General features: G+C 36.4%; 2 protein-coding genes and 1 long non-coding RNA gene across 3 annotated transcripts in view; all 3 read left to right on the top strand.

The window, feature by feature from the left end:
• tgfbr1a (transforming growth factor, beta receptor 1 a) overlaps nucleotides 1–23,938 on the top strand; it is a 75,481-nt gene that overhangs the window by 10,510 nt on the left and 41,033 nt on the right.
• LOC147846355 (uncharacterized) lies at nucleotides 9,333–12,034 on the top strand. Its single transcript, XR_015478493.1, has 6 exons — nucleotides 9,333–9,379; nucleotides 9,700–9,805; nucleotides 10,780–10,860; nucleotides 11,035–11,120; nucleotides 11,352–11,394; nucleotides 11,492–12,034. It is a non-coding gene; the product is annotated as an uncharacterized LOC147846355 (long non-coding RNA).
• On the top strand, nucleotides 19,574–23,898 carry LOC147846354 (uncharacterized). Its single transcript, XM_087240816.1, has 2 exons — nucleotides 19,574–21,218; nucleotides 21,300–23,898. Exons 1-2 carry the CDS (start codon nucleotides 20,771–20,773, stop codon nucleotides 23,666–23,668), a joined length of 2,817 nt encoding a protein of 938 aa, XP_087096942.1. The 5' UTR covers nucleotides 19,574–20,770; the 3' UTR covers nucleotides 23,669–23,898.

The raw sequence follows: 23,938 nt of genomic DNA, 5'->3' as shown, positions 1-23,938 counted from the left end.
CTTTTTCAAGACACTTTTATACAGCTTAAAGTGACATTTAAAGGCGTAACTAGGCTTAACTTAATTAGGTTAACTTGGGAGGTTAGGGTAATTAGGCAAATCATTGTATATCAATGGTTTGTTCTGTAGACTATCAAAAAAAAAAAATACAGCTTAAAGAGGCTAATAATTTTGTCCTTAAAATGTTTTTAAAAAAATTAAAAACGGCTTTTCTTTCTAGCTGAAATAAAACAAATAAGACTTTCTCCAGAAGAAAAAATATTATCAGACATATTGTGAAAATTTCCCTGCAAAGAAAAAAAAAATTCAAAGGGGGACTAATAATTCTGACTTCAACTATACCTATTGCAAATAATCACATTGCAATATCAATGCTGAAACAATATATTGTGCAGCTCTAATAAACATACTGTCATTTTTGACAAATGTGATGTATTTCACTCTAAATAAATTGTTCAGTTCTTTTAAAATTCATACTGAACCCAAACATAGATTACTGACATACCAAGAGTATGTGTCCATTTTTGTAAGTGTTTGTCAGGTGCGGGACATTCATCAGGTGGTATGAAAACCATCTGATTCAGCTCTGCTAGTCTGTATTTTGTTTTGTCTTCTATTCTCTCCATTTCCTGTGCTATTAAAAGAACGTGATCTTTTCTTTCCAGTTGCCTAGGACAGAAACCTGCCTTCATTTAGTGTAGAAAACTGATGGAAATGCCAGAACACTCAGAGATTACTCATTACACTGGCTGTGGTTTAGTCTGTATGCTGTCTGGACACACCCACTTCCTTTTTTCAAGCCTCATATATTTCAGTTTTATGACAGTGAGTGAAAAGACACCCAGTCATAACATGCGCTCATCATACTATCTTGTCTATCAAGTCATCTTTGGTATTCAAACGTTAAAAAAACACTTTGAGTAAAGACAGAAGTAGTGAATAAATTACATACATGAATTTACTAACATTGCTGTAAAATGTTGAGGTGAGGTGAATGCATGTGTTGAGTGATTAATGGGATTTTTAAAGGTAACTGAAGGCAATGGGTTCAGTTCTGCAACTACAGTTGCTAAGCGACAGAAGTAATTGATGCATTTTTTCCCTGTGGTTGCATTGTAAGTTTGGAGATGGACAAAAAACTATTTCATGCCATGGGCTTTTCATCAGAAAAACAGATTAACAAGGTAAACCTAAACCCTCATTTATTGTTTGCTTATTCACTGACAAAACATATTCATTCTCCATTTGTTTGTGTTTCAGTTCTTAAATAAATAATACATAATGGATTTTATAAAATGGTTAGTTCCAGGCCTTGATGCTGATTGGCCTGTTTTATTCTCTTTTTTAGAAAAGGCTATAAATGTCTGACAAAATAAATTAGCATACCACAGCACAAAACCCAGATGCACCGTTTACACCTGGTATTACGATCAAGCATGGTAACTGAGTTACATAATTATAAAAGTAACTAATTACCCTAAAAATAATCTTTGCGTTACTTTAAACGGGGTGTCCGCGGTGTCTTAAAGTATTGATAAATTATTAAAAGTTGATAAATTAATAAAGAGAACTTTATTGCCCTTAAAAAGTCTTAAATGCTATTTTGCAAGGTATTACATTTTATATCCTTTGATTATACAATGTATGGTTGTAAGATAAAGTTTGCCTGAATCTGTGAATATCAGGATGATGTGTAGTAGAGCTGCACGATTCTGGCTAAAATGAGAATCACAAGTTTTTTTTGTTGTTTTTTTTAAATCAAGATCATGATTTTCTCACGATTCTGTAGATGTAAAATAAAGGTTAATATGAGTAGGCTATTATTATTGTTAATTCTTAAACATGTGATAAAACAGCAATAGTAATATTATGTGTAGGTTTACTGGTTAGAATGCTTCATTTTAAATAGACTTTGAATGGTAGACTTAAACAGACTTTAAATTTGTCCTGGTTATTAATACACAGTAAAGTGATGACATCAGAATGCAACTTTCATAATTCTTATGTTGAATTATTGTGCTTGAGACTTATGCTTGCAATCTGTCATTGGAGTCTAATCAAGGTCACAATCTTTTTTCGATTAATCGTGCAGTTTGTACATTGTAGTTTATTAAAATCAATGAAATCCTGCTAGATGTGACATCATGCTGCTTTGTTTACTGCAGCAACTAAGGCAACAAAAATAATAAATATTAAATAGTAAATATTATAACTAGCAGAACAATATAACACAATAGATGGTTTAGGACTTTAAGTATTCATTGCAACTCCACTAATTTTGTGGCAGCATTTGAAGATGTGAAATGCTTCATTAGAATTGTCACCGAGACTGATACTCTTTTTTTTTTTTTTTCCTGCGGGCATAAGTTGCACGATACATAAACATTCTTATACCTTACACCTCAACAGGGGAAAACTAGTGCTTATTTTTCAGTTTGCAAAAGCTATCTTTGAATTTGTTGGATTTGCCATTGTTCTAAATCCAGGTCGTTGGTGTGTGCGACTGACCGTGTGTGTGTGCGTAAACACCTGCACTACTCTGCCTCTGATTGGCAAACAATGGAAATGTACTCTACCTAAGCCAATCATCATGTTCACAGACACACCAACCATCATCCCTGGTTGGTTATGTGTCCCACCCTAGCCCCAAACACACACACACACACACACACACACACACAAAGAGAGGTCCTGATTGAGAGAGACGCTGCTTGCATTAAAAGCGTTCCACCAGTGTTCTCAGTTATAGAAACACATATTTTATTGTCAGTAGCGGGGGTAACAGGGTAAACAGTAAAAAGTATCGCCTTTAGTAACACCGTTTATTTATAGCGCCGTTATTCCCAAACAGTGATTATCCCAATCACAAGTGAAGAGTATTAAATAATATAAGTTTTAACATTTTTTACTAACTAATCAAAATCACATTCAACTGGATTGTTATTTGTAAGAAATTACCTCCAGATGGCATTTTCTCAAACAATCACTGTAAAATACAAAGTTCAAGCTTTCATTTCAAGCTTGTACTCTTGCCTGCCAAAGTATTTAATGCTAAAAGGACGTAGTTTTAACTTCATTAGAATCATTTTTATCAGGAACTTTCGTTCTGTCTTTGTCAGGGAGGGGAGCATTTAAAGAATTTCCTTCAAATAACTTTTATTCATTTTTTTCACATATTTGTATTTTGTGGTAACCGTTTTATAAAAGCAATGAGGCACTTGAGTCGTGCTGTTTTGTGAATAAGTCAGGGCTGAAGGTATTGTGCCACCCTTCAGACCTGATTTACATGATAAAACATGGCTTGGAGTATCTTATTACTTACATTATTTACTAAAAGTGCCTTCCAATTCCTGTTCATGAACTCATGTGAAATGCAGATGCCTCCAAAGTGAGTTATGACAATTAATAATTAGTTTGATTAAACCTTTAGAAACTAGTTAGTCAGAAAATCATTTACTTACAGCTTCATTCTGAGCAATGACTGTGACAAATCACAACATATATTGCATACATAATGACCTCAGAGGGTGCACGCTTTGTTCGATTTTCTGCTCCCTCTCTCTTCTGCGGGAATCATTTAATTGGAACATTGCTTGATGTACAATCTCCCACCTATAATAAATTAATGTGCAAGTTGGAAACAAGACTCAGGGATATTCTGTACGGCATATTAATCTGCTTGTCGAATGTGTTATGCAGTTTTTTTTATCGTATTTTATTTTCAATTTGGTACTGCTGAACATGCTTGTGAAACTCCTGTGTGTGTGTGTGACAGTGACATCTTGCTCAAGTAATTCCAGTTTTGTTTTAGCTTAATAACTACAATCATAAATAAATAGTTTCTTTAAAAATCAGAATAACAACTGAAATTAAAAAAAATAATAATAATAATCTTAGGGCTGGGCGATTATTCGAAAAGTAATTGAAATCGACTTTGAGAACCTGTGATTAATCAAATTTTCCAGGCCAATTTTTTCAATTACTTCCCTATGTGTGGATTCATGTGACCCCACTCTGTTAAGGATAATTTATACTTATTATATTATGATTTATTATATCATATCTTACCGAAGCAGCCTTCGCAAAAAATGCAATTACAGTTTACATCACAACGGCGTAGCAAAAGCTTTGTGATTGGTCGGTTTTGGAGCGGTGACGACATGCGGCGCAGGGAGCTGTGTTTTAGGCAATGTGTGTTTTAATTTTTTAAATTGTTTTAATAGTTGTTCAGCGTTGATATTCAATAACTAATCATAGATTTTAGATCGTGTGTGTAATGCATCCTACATTCAAAAATCTCTCTCTTGTAATATGTGAGCATATTTACTGTACAAAATTGTCTGTGAACTATGAGGGAAAAAACATTAAATAAATAAATAAAATAATCGTTTATTAATTGTAATCAAGGTAAAATGTTAAACTCACCCAGCCCTAATCTTGCGTATAACTGCACAATTTATCATTTCAACATCTATATTGCAATGTGTGCACCCAAAATAGTCAGATCACAGGATCTGCAATGTGGATCTGTGATTATAATTAACCAGAAAAATTAGATTTAAATCAATATATTTGACGCAGAAAAAAAAATTGCAATGTTTTTCCAATACAGTGCAGTGCTAATCTTATGAAAGTGAAAGTAAAGATGCAAACATTCATTCATTCATTTTCTTTTCAGCTTGGTCTCTGTATTAATCTGGGGTCACCACAGTGGAACACCCATACGCCCTCATTCACACACCTTCACTATTAGCACTATTACACACACACAATTTAGCTTACCTAATTCACCTATAGCGCATGTCTTTGGACGTGTGCGGCAAATCGGTGCAAAATGCAAACATATTATAAATATAAGTTTTTAAATATAAAGGTAAACAAATCTTTGCTGTATTGTTGTATTGTTTTTGTTGCTTGAAATTGAAAAATATACCTGTAATAGAATGATAATTATCATTCTATTACGTAATTATATTGTTATAATTTTACTGTATAATGTAATCATTAAATTATGTGATTATGTAATAAATGCAAGCATTCAATCAAAAACATGTTTAATATAGAGGTATATCTTTAAAAATATTAAATAAGTTTCTCTTTTTGAATATCATGTCTTCTCAAAACTTCTCAGAGCCCCCCTAAACAAGTCCAAAATCCAAAAAGAAAGTCATTATTTACTGTGAGTACATGCAATGTAATATAAGGAATAGCATGTTACATGAACAATTGATATCAAAATGTAAGCATTTTTTTAAATTATTATTTTTAACAAAGAATACAGGCTGAAAAAAATATATATAATAATGCCTGGAAACGCAACTGGTGTGATAATTTCTCTTTGAAATAGATTAGAAAAAAGCGGTGCTTGTGCACCCATAGTCCTGCTGCTTTCAAGAGATCTCCAGAATTTTTGTGCAGCTTGTGTTGCCGCTTTCGCTTTTACCATTCTTTGAACAGATTATTAATGGGCCTAATGTTAACCGTGTGCACGTAATCATCCTTTCACTACCACACACAGAATGTTTTTCACCTACTTTCTTTTGCTTGCAGTTATTTTTGTAATATGGTTTAGTTATCATCCTTTACTATAACATTGCTTTTGGAGATTAACTCTCCATTTACCTATTGTTACCTGATGATCTGGGACCTTTAGTCCCAGACAAACTACTGTTTATAGTTTTAGATACATGAGAATAATTTTAAATGTCAATTGTTTTTTAAGAAAATTTTTGTTGAATAAAAAGTGCATGTAAACAGCTATATTTTGCTTGTTTTGACACATTTTTAAAAATATGTGGCAAGGAAATAATTAGTTTGGTAAGGCCAGAGAAAAAAAAGGTAAATACTTAGTGTTAAACCATAAAAGGCAAGCAAAATAAAAAAGTTAAGGAGGAATCAGGACATAACACGTAATTTAAATCAATTAATTTTAGCATGCCAAAGTCAAATTTATGCATATAACATTTATTTTCTCAACAAAAAAAATGTGGCTAGTGAAAATGGCGAGTGGATAGTAAAGTTGGAAAACTACTAGCCACAGTGGCTAGAGATCGAAAAGTTAATGTCAAGCCCTGATAATGAAACATATCAATTCAGCTAACCCACCCTCCCCTGCGGTCTGGGGACCCCTGCGGTCTGGGGTATCCAATGAATAGAAGTTGACAAAAACAAAATATAAAAAAAAGTACAGTATCAAGTATAAATTTTACAAAATAAGGCAATTATTCTGGATCCTAATCATTGTTTTGTGCAGTAAACATGGGGATTTTGTCTGCAACTGAAGTCCAGATCTTTAATGTACTCATTTTTGAACAAAGTTCACTTAAAGGTGCAGTAGGTGATCTTTCACAATGCTAACAGCTTAGCATAAATCTCTGAATCACAGTCCCTATCCTGCCGTCTAGAGCCAAGCCTCCTCTAACACGAGCACAGCAAAAGAACCCTCTCTCATGTGTTAAAAGCGACTAGTGCTTATCCGGCAGCGAGCAAGCCAAACTGACATGCTATTTCAGAGTGAAAATTTAGAGTTGCATGGTAAACAATATAGGAAGAGACTAGGCGGAATAGCCCTATTTACTTGTGTTTTGTTGTTAAACTAATTAAAATCTACATTATCGATGCTGTAAAAGGTCCCTTGTGAAACTGAAATTAGTTTTATCAATCTTTCATCGGAAGATTTTAGTGGCTAAACAACACTTCTGTGAAGATATAGCCCATTTGTAACAATAACATCTAATGTTACATCAGCTTTGCATGAAGCTAAAATAGTTTAAAAACAAAACATTACCTGTCTAAGAGAAATCCTTCAGCCATTGTTTCATACTTTCTCCAGCGTGCAAAGGTAACTCCAATATTATTTCAGGTTTTTGAAAAGTTTGGATCCAGCAGGTTTTTACCAATCTCTTGAATGCGCAGCACAAAGAGCGATCGGCTGAGATGCGTACGAACAGCTGCGCAGTTGTTCAAATCTGCTTTTGCTGACAGACAGTTTTGCCTACTTATCGAAATTATAAGAGATGTCGGTCCGACTCAATTTAAATGGATGAACATTTTTTAGTTTTATGCCTTACTCAAAATATAAAAATACATATAAACACATGTAGATCATTTACTTTAAACATTACTATTAGACTCTGAAAAGACCTTTAACCAGCACAACAAAAAATGCTTCTGAAGACTACCTACTGATCACCTACTGAACCTTTAAGTTGTGGATAATTCCAACATTATAATGTCCTGAAGTTGTACCAACCACATGTACATGTCCAAATTATGTGGAGGGAGCCAATGTTTGGCTTGTTTTTTTTTTTTTTTTTTTTTTTGCAGAAGTTAAGCCAGCCAGCCAAACAGCTTTTTTTTTAAACTAATATTCAACATAAAATAAATGTACTGCAAGCATTTCTAAAGACTTCCCTGGCCACTTTTACCAATAAAATAAAAGTTTTCATGAGGACTACATTTAAAAATGATAAAAGCACCTTAAAATAATCATGAAATTGACTCTCAAGTGCTATTATCCAATAGTGAATAGTGACTGATTGATAACTGAATTATTCCTTCACTGTTCAAATTCAATCTATTCAATAAAACCGAATTTAGGTCAAAAACTCAATGACTCATTTCTAAATCAGACTGATTCTTTTCTTGAGTTAATGTTTCTAAATTATGAGGTGGTCACAAAATGGCTCAAGGAAGATTGTCAGTGAATAACTATTTAATTTTGAGGTGTTCAAAGACTTTTGCGTGTACTTTTTAGAACTTTCAGTTATAATTATTTTAATTCAATTCAAAAGTAACAAGCTCATTGTTCAGAATGATTCCTTTGGTGTTTCACAGAACATGTTTATGAGTAATTTGTTTTTGTGCTATCACTATTTGAAACTTTTCCTGTCTGTTAAAATGCTATTTCTGGGTAAGGGTCTTTCTGCTGTGAAGCTTTGTCCTTTTCCATTTCATAAAATATGTGGACAGTGGTCCAATAACGGCTTAAGTGTCCTTAACTGCGTTTTGTGTGTGTGTGTGTGTGTGTGTGTGTGTGTGTGTGTGTGTGTGTGTGTGTTTTATTATGGTATTATCTGCATCTTGATGACTGCATCTATGATTGTTTCCTGTGGCATTTTAGCTTTAGTAAAAGAGAAACTGCACTGCAATTAAACCAGAAAGAAAGGTAAAAACAAGTTCAGGGTGTTCCTCGAAACCTTGAGAACACAACACTCTCAGTGGGCATATTTGTCATTTACTGTTCGATTTTACAAGGACTGATTCCAATGAGTTTTAGCATTCTCCTGATGCGCCAAAGACAATGTTTATTATGCTGAATAACATATGAAAAACATTCCAAAAAACTTTAATTTGTTCGTTTCTCTAAATAAAGCAAAAGCAGGAGTCAAAGATGCCAATACTTGAGGTATGCACACACACACACACACACACACACACACACACACACACACACACACACACAGAACATCCAGTGCAAAGATTTTACTACTGATTTTTAACTCCATTTGTGCCAAAAGACAGTTATTTTTATCCTGCACCGCTTCTGCTTTTCATGTGCTCTTTATCTGCATGGTCTATATTTCTCTGAGCTAAGCGACTTGTCAGTCATTTCAGAGACATAACGAAATTGCATCATGAGAGATAAAGAGGATAAAAGCAACAGTCTGCTGGGAAAGTGTGTAAGAGGATGCACTGATGTGATTTGTTTGAAGCCAATCTATAAATGTAATGTTATGACTATTCTGTCATGCCAACAGTGGAGTTGATGTAGTGTAGTTTCTAGGTTTTGTATAAATCTTTGATTTAAACAACCAGGGGTCGGTTCTTTGTACTTCACTTAAATGATTTAAGATTATTTGGCAGATCCTGGGCCTTTTGATCATGATAACTGATCTTTGGCTAATTTGGTACTTCAAACAAGTTTGCGAATCGGATTAAAATATCTGGGTGGATTTAACTGAGATTACAAGGGCTGAAAAATTTTTTTGTTGAACTTTGAAGCTTCAGTAGTATTCATCATTGACTATTCAAGCTTCTGAAGTTGAGGATTGAACATGTTTTCATCTCTAATGAATGTCATTATGTCTAGAACTAGGGATGCTCATAATAACTAATTCATTGTTAACCACACAGCAAATTCATCAGAGTTAAATTCTCGGTGTTGAAGCATTTCAGAGTAAAGTGTTGACGTTAAAGAGTTAGATTTTGATAAATGAATATAATAAGAGTTAAAATTGATTTTATTCAGTGCGAAATCAAGGAGTTATCTTTTCAACACTTGGTGGTGTTATTTCCAACATCCGGGAATTCATGCAGCCCCAGTCACTGAAGAATTTTCCAGACGCCATTTTCCATCTGAGGTTTAGAACAGCAACTGGTGAGTCAAACTACCTAAATGTTGGTATTTTACTGACTTTCTTTAAGGAAATACAGTTGTAAACATATTGTTAAGTTAATAACTTTAGAATGGAGTGACAATTTTAAACTTCTGCGGTTCATTCATGGTCGTTTGTGTATCTAGCTTAACTGCATTACTATTCACTTCTTTTCAAGAATGTTTTTATATATGCTCACGCATACATAGTGCATAAAAACATCAAATGTACATGTTCAACACATTTCTGTCACGCTTAATGCCATTTTGTGCGTTGTTACCCATCTGTAAAATAAAATCGACACTTTTCCTTTAATTCAAAGCAAACTAGCGAGGGAATCCCCGGAGCGCCTAGCCTACTCTGCCCGGATGCTAACAGCAACACAGGACGGTTTCCATGAGCTCTGGAGAGTTTCTAAAACATATCTGGTGAGTAAATGAACATGCTTACTTGTAAAAGGCTTCCTGACTGAAACATATGATTGTTTGTTATTCGTGTACGTTAATTTGGTTATTTTAAACACCGCGGCCCTTTTAAACTGGTTCATTCGTGGCCGTCCATATAACGTTACCGTTAGTCCATAGACTCGTGTTATAACGTAACAGTTACGCTTGAATTATATTAAGTGTTGACAACCATTAAAGTCGGAATGTTAACATTAATGTCTTTAAATGACCGCGTTTGCACTTTATCAGACATTTTACGTTACAGAAGTCTCCCGGAAGTTGCGGGACTAACGTTAACGTTATCCCGCAAATGCACAGAGACTCTCAGATGCCCAAGTAGATGCCCGCAAATGAATGATAATCTCCCGGAAATCGCGCGTCTCCCGCCCGGTCATTAAACACTTTGCACACCCCTCTCCACCGCATCCCTCCCAGCTCTTCAGGTACGTCGCGCGCAAGTCACCCCCACCGCTCTTTAGGTACGTCGCGCGCAACTCATCTCATCGCTCTTAAGGTACTCATCTCTCCTGCTACCTCCCGCAAATCAACTCTGTATCCCCTGAAAATGACTTTTCCCAACTCGGGATGTCTGACGTTAGTAAGTTAGGCTATCTCTTTAGTCAGGAACATCTTAGTCAAGCTTTTTCTCCCACTTGATATTGTGCTTAAAACTATAGGCTAAACTTAGCATGTACTGTACACAACATTTCCGTTTTATTAAAGACAATTTAGTGCGTTGTAAACAGCCACCTGTCTGTAAAATTAATCAACTGATTCATATTTGAGCAGCCTAATGATGATACAGGTTTCATTTGTAGATTTATTATCAATAATCAACATCTGAATCAAAAGATATCTGAAAAAGTGTGAGGCATACTTTGTGATGTTCATCTCTCTTTTTTATCTGAAGGTTATGCATATGTGTTTGATACTAATGTGTTGTTGTTTTTTAACAGCCACAGTTCTCTATACAATAACACAAGACCCTGTGACGGTGGCTGATTAGAGACGGGTCATATGTGGTGATAATAATGAAGGTATGTTTGATAAAGTTCTGTATTTGTTTCACAATAAGCTGAGAGGGTATTAGAGCATTAGAGAATAACAAATGACATGAAGGTAATAAGTTTTGTATTGTGGGTGAACTGTTACTTAAATAATGTTTTGCTCTGCTTTGCACTTTTCCTCTTCTGCTTATCCTAATATTTTAGATTATATTTGGACCTGAAACATCTGCTAGACTCCAGGAAAGATGGCGTCAATACTGGACCTGAAAGGGCCTAACAAGTTGAATCTGGTAAAGAAACACGCACGCACGCACACACACACACACACACACACACACACACACACACACACACACACACATGCACGCACACGCTTACAGAAAACTGTAAGTTTATGAATATGTTTTACACTGTTTTACACAATATTGTTCTAGTCATAGTGGTTAACCTAATTGTTTTTGGAGATCCAACAGTGATGTATGTATTTTTTCTACTTTTCCATATCCTGTCACCTCAACCAGCTGGGAGAGTCAAGTTGTGGATCATCATGAAAATTTTCAAAAGGTGAGTTTAGATTTCTTGAATCTTTCATTTACTTTAAATGTTCTTTTAAATATATCATAAAATTTGATTGCGATTTGTTTTCAAACATTTTTCTTAGTCATGCTGGAGTCTTGAAGAGTTCTTAGATGAGCATCACCCTATATCCGTGCATCAGGAACCACCAGACGAGCGATCAGCAGCTACTACATCGTCATGGATAAAAAGGTCATCCTGTGGCTGGGAAGCACTTCATTCACAGGACATGCTTGATGAGATTTCCTAGCTCCAGTTTGTTTTCACACAAGTTTACAGCATTTGTACCTTCATTTAAACTGCTGTGTTTGATATGGAGGACCAAGGAAACACCAGAATTGAAAGATTTGCACGCCAAGTTGTTTAAAATGTAATTTCAGAAGAAAACTATGCGTTCAGAAGAAAACTATGAGTCACGATATATTGAACTTTCAAATGGCTCTGATGAAACATCAAGTTTGGACCAAAGGACTGAAACAGCCTTTTTGAGCACTGGTCATACATATTTTGTTGATACTGTCTGTACTAATAAAACATTTAAAGCATATTTGACATTGTTGCATTTTAAAAACTGAATGAATTGTTGAAGTGGTGAATGTTTTCAAATAAAATGTTTTTTCTTTTTTAATTTACAGTCTATTTGACCTTTTTACCATATTTACACTCAAGAGAGTTGAATAAAATAACTATATATTACACCAGGGGGTGTTAAATATAGTTACATATTTTAACTCTGCCTAGAGTTAAAATTAACCCTTACTTCGGTGTCAATGTGCCAACCCTTTTGAAAGTGTTGATTTAACTCTGTTTTGAGTGGACCCCATGAGACACTTTCAAAGGGTTGAAATTAACACCCATAGAGTTGTTTTGGGTCCCCATATTTTGCTGTGCAAAAGGGTTTGTTTTTAACCAATTAATGGTATCAGTTTTAAATGATTAAAAATACATATACAGTTGAAGTCAGAATTATTAGCCCCCCTGTTTATTTTTCCCCAATAACTGTTTGACAGAGAGAAGATTGTTTCAACATATTTCTGAACGTAATAGTTTTAATAACTCTTCTCTAATAACTGATTTATTTTATCTTTGCCCTGGTAACAGTAAATAATATTTGACTAGATATTTTTCAAGACACTTCTATACAGCTTAAAGTGACATTTAAAGGCTCAACTAGGTTAATTAGGTTCACTAGGCAGGTTAGGGTAATTAGGCAAGTTATAATGATGGTTTGTTCTGTAGACTATCAAAAAAATATATAGCTTAAAGGGGCTAATAGTTTTGACCTTAAATGTGTTTTTTTTTTTATTCAAAACTGCTTTCATTCTGGCCAAATATAACAATTAAGACTTTCTCCAGAAAAAAAAATATTATCAGACATACTGTGAAAATTTTTTTTATTTAATTTTTAATTTTTTGGAAATATTTTAAAAAGAAAAAAAGTTCAAAGGGGGGGTAATAATTCTGACTTTTACTGTATATGAGCAATTCCATGCAAATGTCCTGGCCATGAAAAAAAGTTTTCACCAAAATATAAAAACAATTTCTAGGTTTTTTTTTTGTGTAGTCTTGTATTTTACAGCACTTTAGAAATACTCAAAAATGTCTCTGTCAGTGTTTTCAAACTATTCTATTTGATTTAGCAGTCACACAAGTGACAATTTCACATCTGTCACATCCATATTAACACTTTTCCTTAAATGCAGAAATGTCAAATAAAGTAAAGTCAATCATTTTTATTTTATAGAGCGACATATTTTATTTATTTGATTAGCATTATTTCTTTAGGGTTGTGCAGTTTAATTCACAGAATTTCTACAGAGTATGTTACTGCAAACTCGCATACTTTTTTGGTCACATCCATAATGCATGTGTATTTTTCTCATTTAAAGTACAACACGTTTAAATATTGATAGTTGTCTGATCCTATAACTCTGTGGTCACTTGTTCTGGACAATAAAAACAGATGTTTGAATATAATGTTAACATGCTTTCTATGTGAATTTATGTTTTGAGTTTTTACTGCAAATGTCACATCCATAACGCTGGAGTTGCTCATATATATATATATATATATATATATATATATATATATATATATATATATATATATATATATATATATATATATATATATATAAGGGTGTAACGATACACAAAAGGCACGGTTCGGTTCGGTTCACGGTTTTGGAGCCACGGTTCGGTTCGGTACGGTTCGGTTTCTGTTTGCTGTGGGGTTAGGGTTGATGTCATGTTAACAGCAATGCTAAGGGACAATTCACTTAATAACAAGAACATCTTAACTTTTTCTTTATTAACTTTGTCATCACATTTTTAGTACAGTCAGGATACCCGAGTAAACAACTAGAATTAAATAAATACCTCCAATATAGACTAGTCAGAAAAAAAAACTATTCTCTTTAGTGCAGCCATCTTAACTAAGTAAGCTAAAATTCAATAAATAACTGCAGTGTAGACTAGTGAAAGATCTTCTTCAAAAACACCATAATATCCACATTCTCCGATGAGAGGCTTGATCGCTGTGCAGACACAGACGCTCATTTTTGATTATATGGTTTCATTTAGATAGATAGGTTTCCGTTTAAATTAATGAAAAAATATACATATAATGTGTTTGTAAAGTGTTTTTACATGACATATTCACCAGTAAAATACATTGCAGTTGTGTCTGAAACTAATGTTAGGGTTGTAGCCGGCTGTATGTCGTTTGCCTCCCGATCTCTCTCTCTCTCTCCCGCTCCCTCTATGCCGGGCATTTATGTAGGTCCGCCTTCATCATTTCTGTAGGTCCGCCTTTTTGACAGCTGATTGGTCAGGAGACCGATCTATCATCATTTGGCGACGCAGCGCGGGAATGTAAAAAGCTTGTCAGGAAGAGCGGAAGAGAGAGCGCTTTTTCCTTTGATCTCGTTTTTCGTGTTTTTTTCTGACATGATTATGATTTTCGTTGTTTTTGCTTAACTTTCGTTTGGGTAAAATTATTTTGCATTACTTTTGCCCACTTTAAGAAATTTTGTGAGGTTTGTACATTTTTATTTCAATTGATTTGTATATTATCCGCTCCTTCCCGACAATATAGCTGTATCTCCTCAAGTTCACTCTTAGTGTAAGGTGGATAGGGAAAATGTCATACGATTTCCATTTTGCAAACACGTAGAAAATGTATTGTTAAAGACATCAGGTAAGAGGTGAAGGTCATCTTTGTTTATTTTATTCAGTATAGGGAAGAATGCGGCGCACGGCGCTGAAGACCTTTTTTTTCTTTTCATCAGTTTTAGCGAGGTAAGAGGGGTTATTCATGAGTTAGAATTGTTTTATTATATTTATTTCTTTTGTTTGTCTTCACTATCACCCCCTTGCTCGAGTTTAACTAATTTTTGTTTGATACTTTTGTTTGAATTTGTTACTTTATTATATTATTTTTATTAGTGTAAATATTTTTCTTTTTTTGTATATTTGGGCATTATTCTGGTTTTACTTTTGTGCAATAAATCACTTTTGTTGGCAGTTCTGTTGCTTACACCCTCACATTGTGAAATTACCACACTTTTTAAATGTTTTTCCTTACAAGTAAGTTTCGTGAAACAGTTGAGACAGACAGGCAGGCGCTTTGTCTACTCGAATTCTATTCCTGTACTTCACTGGAAAACCAAAATGTTTCCACACAGATGACTTAAATGTGTCTGGGGGATCTGCAATCTCAGTACTATGGGGAGCAGCCATCCTGCATCCAGTAGTAACGAGTGTGATGCTTACTCAAGTCACATGACATGACATGCACTAAAATACTAACTTTAGAATATAATATTTAGAACAAATCCTCATCATTACTAAAACAATTTAATCAAATATGATATTAAAGATGTGTTTAAATTGGTTCAATTAGTTAGAGACAAGTGACGTCAACCTCAACAATGGGCAGCAGGGGGCGTGAGAGTACCGCGGTACGCCACGAGAGTTTCGCGATACGTATCGTGGTTGGTGTATCGCGATATTTCGGTTCGGTTTTAATATCGTTACACCCCTAATGGCCATTATCGATTATTAAAACTGATATTCAGCAAAAGAGAGGGTGTGTTTCGTCTTTTCACTGAAATTGAAAGGAGGCAGTTGTTATCGGCTCCGTTTTGTTATAAATATCCACACAGTGAAGATGACGCTCATGCAGCACGACGCCTAAACATTTCTGCTTTCTAAGTTGCTAATATTAAAATGAAAATAGGCAGTTCCTTAAATCATGTTTACATTTTATTGTTGAGAAAGTGAAACAACGTAGCAAGGGTGATGTGAATGAAGTTATAAAGTACACTGTTCCCTTTGAAGATTTACCCGTGTCCTCGGTATAGTCTGCTTTCCATATCAAACTGAGAAGAAGAGACTGCAGCCTTAATCAAACTTGCAAAGTCTGAACTTACACGGAGAGAAAGCAGGACTGAACTGTGTGTGTTAGGCTACTTAATATTCAGGAAAAGCCCCAATCAGAGAGGCGAATGTCTGCAGTCCCGCCTCCGTTTTCAGATGTCTCCGTTTTCCATCATCCACACTGAGACGGAGCAGCAGCGTTTCAGAATGAAAACGGCCTCTCCAGCGTTTTCGAAACGCTCCGTTTTCGGCGCTCGAGAACTCCGGTGTAGTGTGGACGGTTGGCGTAACCGTAGCAAAACTTATGCGTTTTCAAACTAAAACGCATTAGTGTAAACGGGGCCTGAATCACGCTGCCTGCCTCTGACCCTTGCCTGGTAATTCACTCTGTGTCTGTCAGCCGCCAGCCTTGATACCTTTACTGCTACTGTCGATGTGTGTTTGCACCTTTGTGCATATTGTATGTTTGAGTAAGTGTGATTAATAAATACTGCATATGGATCCCTCTGTGTCAGTCTCCACGTTACACTATGATGGTTCTTAAAAAGGATTCAGTCAGTGTTTTCATTTTGTAATCTAAATTTAAGTAAGAAATTCTATGGCAGGATTATTTCATTCTTTTTATTTTTTCCTATGCTGTTGGAAACACTGCAGGTGCGTGAAGATGTTCTGTTATTAATATGTTCGGATGTTAAAATAAATTAGTATTTTAAAATGTAATGCTTCAGACACAAAATAGAAACGTTTTTTTTTTTTAAATAATAATTTAATATTAATAAGACCAGTTAATGGTTAATATTTGGTTAACGAGCAGCGGTTGTCGATTGGCAAAATTAAACAAAATGAGCATACCTATCTAGAATCCTGCATCCAATTGACTTCTCATGTGGCGAATAAATGGATCAAATTTTCTATGAGTGATTTTGATTCTCTTTCAAATGCTTATTCTCCAAGACCGTTGGCCCGGTTTTTACCAAATTCGACCCAGATCATCTTTAGACCATCTTGGGGACAAATTACAAATTTAGTTTCAAATAACAATACTTTTTTTTTTTTATTGCCTTAACAAATTAATTGGCATGATGCCAACTCAATGCCAAAGCGACCAGTCAGATTCCCTTTTAATTAATTTTGTAATGAAAAATAACCATTTTGTAATTGTAAAATTCTCCTGTAGTACTGGTTTTGGCTGATCCGATCCTCCATACTTGGCTACTCATTTTACCTCTGTTGTGCTTTGTCGTCACTTTAATTGCTGCTTGCAGCTATATTTATCATCATCATCGTTTTACAGTTCAGTTATTAATTAGTTCATTCTCTGTCTATATAGTACAGATACATATTTCTTCCTACAAGAATGCGGGTTGTTTTCCCCTAAGGAAAGCAGATTTACTGCATCTCTCAGCGTATTTCAGTTGTGAGTTGTCTAAGCACTGGTTTAATTGAGGCCTGTGGCTGCTGAGGTTTGGCTGCTGCTGTCTCTGCAGGTTTGTGTCCTTGTATCTCTATTTGCTTCAGACATGTTTGGGACGGTTCAGCCCATTTGAGACCCACTCTGTTTCTCTTTTTTCCGTGTAACCTGGGTAACTGAACATGCACAGTAATTTGAACTGTTGTTGCATTTAGGTATTTTTGACAATATCAGAGTATTGTGTATCCTGAACTGAGACTGAACAAAGGGTTTTCATTTAAGTTTGTTTCAATGTGCTTTCACTCTTCATAGGTGTAAACATGAGCCAATAGCCAACTGTTGAGTCTGTACTGATTTAGCTCTTTGTGCTTTTATTGGAAATTGTTAAAAGAGTAAAGTCTAATGCCATAACAGGTTTGACAAAATCTGTGCCCTTTCCACGACATACTGTTTTCAGTTAAATTTTTTTAATTGTTATGTTTATTATGTGTATCATTTTGATGGCCTTTCATTCACTTTTAATTGTAATTTGTTTTATTGGCATCACTGTGTTCATGTGAAATTAATTGAGAGATTATATATGATATAGTTTAACATCAAAATATTTATTTTTCACAGTGAGACATTTAATGTTACTAAAATGCATGTGAAGAGTTCAGATGCAAAAACCTCTAATTGCCGTCTGAAATTGAACATTTTATTCAGCCTTTTAGATATTTTACTTTAGAGAACAACAAAAGAACTTATTCTTTGCCATAAAAGTGATAATACTGAACATTCACAGAGAAGCTTGATTAAAAAGTACTCATTTTAGAGGAAAATTTTAGACAATGTTTAGAGGTTTTTGCATCTAAACTCTTTATATATTTAATATAGACTTCAGTACTATTTTGATATTTATTTAAAGATTAAAAAAATGTTTTGCAATTTTTTTAATCTATTTAATAATTATTTATTTCTTTTATTTAAAGGCACAATATGTAATATTTTCTTCATTAAATTATCCAAAAACTACTTGCACAGTGTTCTAGATTTTGCTTATGTATTATCCCAAATGTTATGAATAAGGATAAAATTCAGAGAAATAAGCAATTTTATCTAGTGGCATGGTCTGCGTCCTGTATGGCCATGCTAATGACATCATGCACCCTCCATTTCTGGTTTGGTTGTGTAGAAATCAGCGAAAACGGCAAAGGCACTTCAACACTTTTTTATTTTTTATTAGACTGCACAGAGCAGCATTATAAAAGATAACTAACATATATTTCTCATAATAAAACAGCACTTCTTCTTTCCACAGTGATCATGACCAGAGGACCCAGTGGTGGACTGTGGAATAGTAAAAGCTTCTCTGTTTTGTGCCGTGTCATGTTCATCTCTCATTATCACTTGCATAACCACTCTCATTTCGCTTTGCTTGTTTTCATTACTTATGTATCTATGTGCTTATGTACCTAGCTTGACTCACATTTTAACCGCCTTGCATTTTTGCCACTTCTGCAGCTGAAATAAAGTTTAAATATGAACAGAAAATGCATGCTGCATTAGTTGGTTCTTTTTCATTTTCTAATCAAATTAAAGCAGAAACGAGGTTTCTGTTGAGACAATAGCAGTATTTGTGTTGTCAAGATGACCATAGACAATTTAAAAGATGGAGGAGAGACTTGTCATCTTAACAGCTATGCGGAACGATAGATTCACTTAATAACAAGAACAACTAAACTTTTTCTTTATTAACTTTGCCATCACATTTTAGTACAGTCAGGATACCCAAGTAAACAACAAAAATTAAATAAACACCTCCAATATAGACTAGTCAGAAAAATCAATTCTCTTTAGTGCAGCCATCTTATCTAAGTAAACTAAAATTAAATAAATAATTGCAGTTCTCTCTAAGGACATTTGGAATATTCAATTAAGTTTTAAGTTGTTCTTCAAAAACATGTCCATGTCAAAAATGTCCACTTTCTCAGGTGAGAGGCTTGATCTCTGTGCAGGTACAGACATGGTGATGCTCATTTTTGATTATCTAAGTTTTCATTTAGATAGATAGGTTTCTGTTTAAATTAATGAAAAAAATATACATATGATGTCTTTGTACAGTGTTTTTAACATGACATATTCATCAGTAATATACATTGCAGTTTTGTCTGACACTAATGTCACGGTTGCAGCCGTATATAGGTTGTATTTTTCCTCCCATTAGTGATGCGTGAATGGCGGTTATATCCGCGAGTGCTGCGAATAATTCGAGGGTCGGGTAATAAAAAAAATACATTATAATTAATTGTGGGTCGGTTGCGCGTGTATAGCGGGACATGGCAGTGGATCAGCGAAAAAGCAGAGAGTGGGCTTTGCAGAATGGGAAGATTGCTTGTTTTGACTCGGGAGGCGTGTCCAAACGCCAGGTAACCACTATATAGTGAGCACGGTAGCATTAGTCGGCAGGAGAAGCACTTTAGCAGCATCTAGAACAGCAGCCTGTAAGTACATTTAAGATTTGTTTCAGTTGTTGTGTATGGTTTGAGGACTTGTTTCCAGCTGTTTGTGTAAAGTTGTAGGACATTTAAACTTGCTTTCAGTTGTGTATAATACTAGAAGTTGTTTAGCCACTGTTTCCTTGGTTACTATAAGAGCTTGTGTAGCGAACGCAGACGCGGTTCGCGTCGTCCGCCTCAGTTTCGGCCCTTGTTTTGACTCGGGAGGCGTGTCCAAACGCCAGGTAACCACTATATAGTGAGCACGGTAGCATTAGTCGGCAGGAGAAGCACTTTAGCAGCATCTAGAACAGCAGCCTGTAAGTACATTTAAGATTTGTTTCAGTTGTTGTGTATGGTTTGAGGACTTGTTTCCAGCTGTTTGTGTAAAGTTGTAGGACATTTAAACTTGCTTTCAGTTGTGTATAATACTAGAAGTTGTTTAGCCACTGTTTCCTTGGTTACTATAAGAGCTTGTGTAGCGAACGCAGACGCGGTTCGCGTCGTCCGCCTCAGTTTCGGCCCTTGTTTTGACTCGGGAGGCGTGTCCAAACGCCAGGTAACCACTATATAGTGAGCACGGTAGCATTAGTCGGCAGGAGAAGCACTTTAGCAGCATCTAGAACAGCAGCCTGTAAGTACATTTAAGATTTGTTTCAGTTGTTGTGTATGGTTTGAGGACTTGTTTCCAGCTGTTTGTGTAAAGTTGTAGGACATTTAAACTTGCTTTCAGTTGTGTATAATACTAGAAGTTGTTTAGCCACTGTTTCCTTGGTTACTATAAGAGCTTGTGTAGCGAACGCAGACGCGGTTCGCGTCGTCCGCCTCAGTTTCGGCCCTTGTTTTGACTCTCGAGGCGTGTCCAGCTGAATTCAATCAGCTAGTGCTTTAGGGGTTATATAAACAACTAGTTCACCGCGGCAGCGGTCGCGGCAGCCTCGTGTGAAGACCGCCTCGTGTGAAGACCGACGAGGGTAAAGACCATCGACTCTACCTGCGCGACTCCACCGAGCAAAGACACCGACAAAGCACTTGAGTACTTTACTTTGTTGTTTTACTTTACACTTATTTTTTTTGTTGTCAGTGCACTTTTATTATGTGTTTTCTAATTCCTGTTGTTACTAACACTCGCAAAACACGGGAGGTACGCTGCAGGCGTAATCCTCACAACCTTCGTTCAATACATGTATCTACTATTTCACAACTCTCTCTCTCCGTGGGCCTCTGGAATTGTCAATCAGCTGTTAACAAGGCTGATTTTATTACCTCCATAGCTACATATTCTGACTATAATCTCATGGCTCTAACTGAGACCTGGTTGAGGCCGGAGGACACTGCTACACATGCTACTCTTTCTGCTAATTTCTCTTTTTCCCACACTCCTCGTCAGACAGGGAGAGGGGGTGGGACTGGACTACTAATTTCCAAAGAATGGAAATTTACTCTGATACCGTCCCTGCCAACAATCAGCTCCTTTGAATTCCATGCAGTCACCATTATCCACCCCTTCTACATAAATGTGGTTGTCATCTACCGCCCACCAGGTAAATTAGGTCACTTCCTAGATGAACTGGATGTTCTTCTCTCATCTTTTTCTAATTTTGCCACTCCCTTATTGGTGCTAGGTGACTTCAACATTTACGTTGACAAACCGCAAGCTGCAGACTTTCAGACTCTGCTTGCCTCTTTTGACCTAAAAAGAGCACCTACTTCTGCTACCCACAAATCAGGTAATCAGCTAGACCTTATTTACACACGACACTGCTTCACTGATCAAACAATAGTAACTCCACTACAAATATCTGATCATTTCCTTCTGTCTCTCAACATCCACATTACTCCTGAGCCGCCACACACTCCAACACTGGTTACCTTTCGCAGAAACCTACGATCTCTCTCACCCAATAGACTATCCACCATTGTTTCAGACTCTCTTCCTCCATCTCGCAAACTCACTGCACTTGATTCGAACAGTGCCACTAATACACTCTGCTCCACACTAGCATCATGTCTAGACCGATTATGTCCTCTTGCATCCAGGCCAGCCCGTGCCAGTCCTCCTGCACCCTGGCTCTCGGATGCTCTCCGTAAGCATCGCTCAAAACTTCGGGCTGCAGAGAGAATTTGGCGGAAAACTAAAAATCCTGCACATCTCTTAACATACCAAACTCTTCTGTCCTCTTTCTCAGCTGAGGTTACTTCTGCAAAGCAGACGTATTACCGTCTGAAAATCAACAATGCCACTAATCCTCGCCTACTTTTTAAAACATTTTCCTCCCTCCTCTATCCTCCTCCTCCACCCGCATCCTCCACACTTACTACTGATGACTTTGCTACATTCTTCTGCACCAAAACTGCAAAAATCAGTGCTCAATTTGCTGCACCTACAACAAACACGCAAGATACAACACCAACACCACACACACTCACCTCCTTTTCTCAGCTCTCTGAGTCTGAGGTGTCCAAACTTGTGCTATCTAGCCATGCAACCACCTGTCCACTCGATCCCATTCCCTCTCATCTCTTGCAAGCCATCTCTCCTGCAGTCATACCAACACTGACTCACATAATTAACACATCTCTTGACTCTGGTTTATTCCCCACTACATTTAAGCAGGCTAGGGTAACCCCACTGCTAAAGAAACCCAACCTGGACCATACGCTACTTGAAAACTACAGACCAGTATCCCTGCTTCCATTCATGGCCAAGATTCTGGAGAAAGTAGTGTTCAATCAAGTCCTGGACTTTCTTACTCAAAACAATCTCATGGACAACAAGCAATCCGGCTTTAAGAAAGGCCACTCAACTGAGACTGCCCTGCTCTCGGTCGTGGAGGATCTCAGACTGGCTAAAGCAGACTCTAAATCATCAGTCCTCATTTTGCTGGACTTGTCAGCTGCTTTTGACACTGTCAACCACCAGATCCTGCTATCTACGCTTGAGTCACTGGGCGTTGCGGGCACTGTTATACAATGGTTTAGATCTTACCTCTCTGACAGGTCATTCAGGGTGTCTTGGAGGGGAGAGGTGTCCAACCTACAGCATCTAAACACTGGGGTACCTCAAGGCTCTGTTCTTGGGCCACTTCTCTTCTCCATCTACACATCATCTCTAGGACCAGTCATCCAGAGACATGGATTCTCCTACCACTGCTATGCTGATGACACCCAGCTATACCTCTCTTTTCATCCTGATGATCCCTCGGTTCCAGCTCGTATCTCAGCCTGCCTGTTGGATATTTCACACTGGATGAAAGATCATCATCTTCAGCTGAACCTCGCAAAAACGGAAATGCTTGTAGTTTCTGCCAACCCGACTCTACACCATAACTTTTCAATCCAGATGGATGGGGCAACCATTACTGCATCCAAAATGGTGAAAAGCCTTGGAGTAACGATTGATGACCAACTAAACTTCTCTGACCACATTTCTAGAACTGCTCGATCGTGCAGATTTGCACTCTATAACATCAGAAAGATCCGACCCTTCTTATCTGAACATGCAGCTCAACTCCTTGTTCAAGCTCTTGTTCTCTCCAAACTGGATTACTGCAACTCTCTACTAGCTGGGCTTCCAGCTAACTCTATCAAGCCTCTTCAACTGCTCCAGAATGCAGCAGCACGAGTTGTCTTCAATGAACCTAAACGAGCACATGTCACTCCACTGCTAGTCCGTTTGCACTGGCTGCCAGTTGCTGCTCGCATCAAATTCAAAACTCTGATGTTTGCCTACAAAGTGACTTCTGGCCTAGCACCTTCTTATCTGCACTCACTTCTGCAGATCTATGTGCCCTCCAGAAACTTGCGTTCTGTGAATGAACGTCGCCTCGTGGTTCCATCCCAAAGAGGGAAAAAATCACTTTCGCGAACGCTCACGCTCAATCTGCCCAGTTGGTGGAATGAACTCCCTAACTGCATCAGAACAGCAGAGTCACTCGCTATTTTCAAGAAACGACTAAAAACTCAACTATTTAGTCTCCACTTCACTTCCTAAGCTGCAATTGCCTCTTTGAATATCACACTAATTGTACACAAAAAAAAAAAAAAAAAAAAAAAAAAAAAAAAAAAAACTACTAACACTTCCCTTCTTAGACTTTACAGACCTGAAACTTGCCTTTAGTACTTATTCATTGTTGCTCTTGGTTGTGTAAATTGCTTCCTTGTCCTCATTTGTAAGTCGCTTTGGATAAAAGCGTCTGCTAAATGACTAAATGTAAATGTAAATGTAGATATGAGACGCCCAATATTGATGGATGAAGTCAGT

This window comes from Danio rerio, chromosome 2 (genome assembly GCF_052040795.2).
Source record: "Danio rerio strain M-AB ecotype USA chromosome 2, GRCz13ab, whole genome shotgun sequence".
Taxonomy (NCBI): Eukaryota; Metazoa; Chordata; class Actinopteri; order Cypriniformes; family Danionidae; genus Danio; species Danio rerio.
This window is presented reverse-complemented; position numbering and strand designations above follow the sequence as displayed.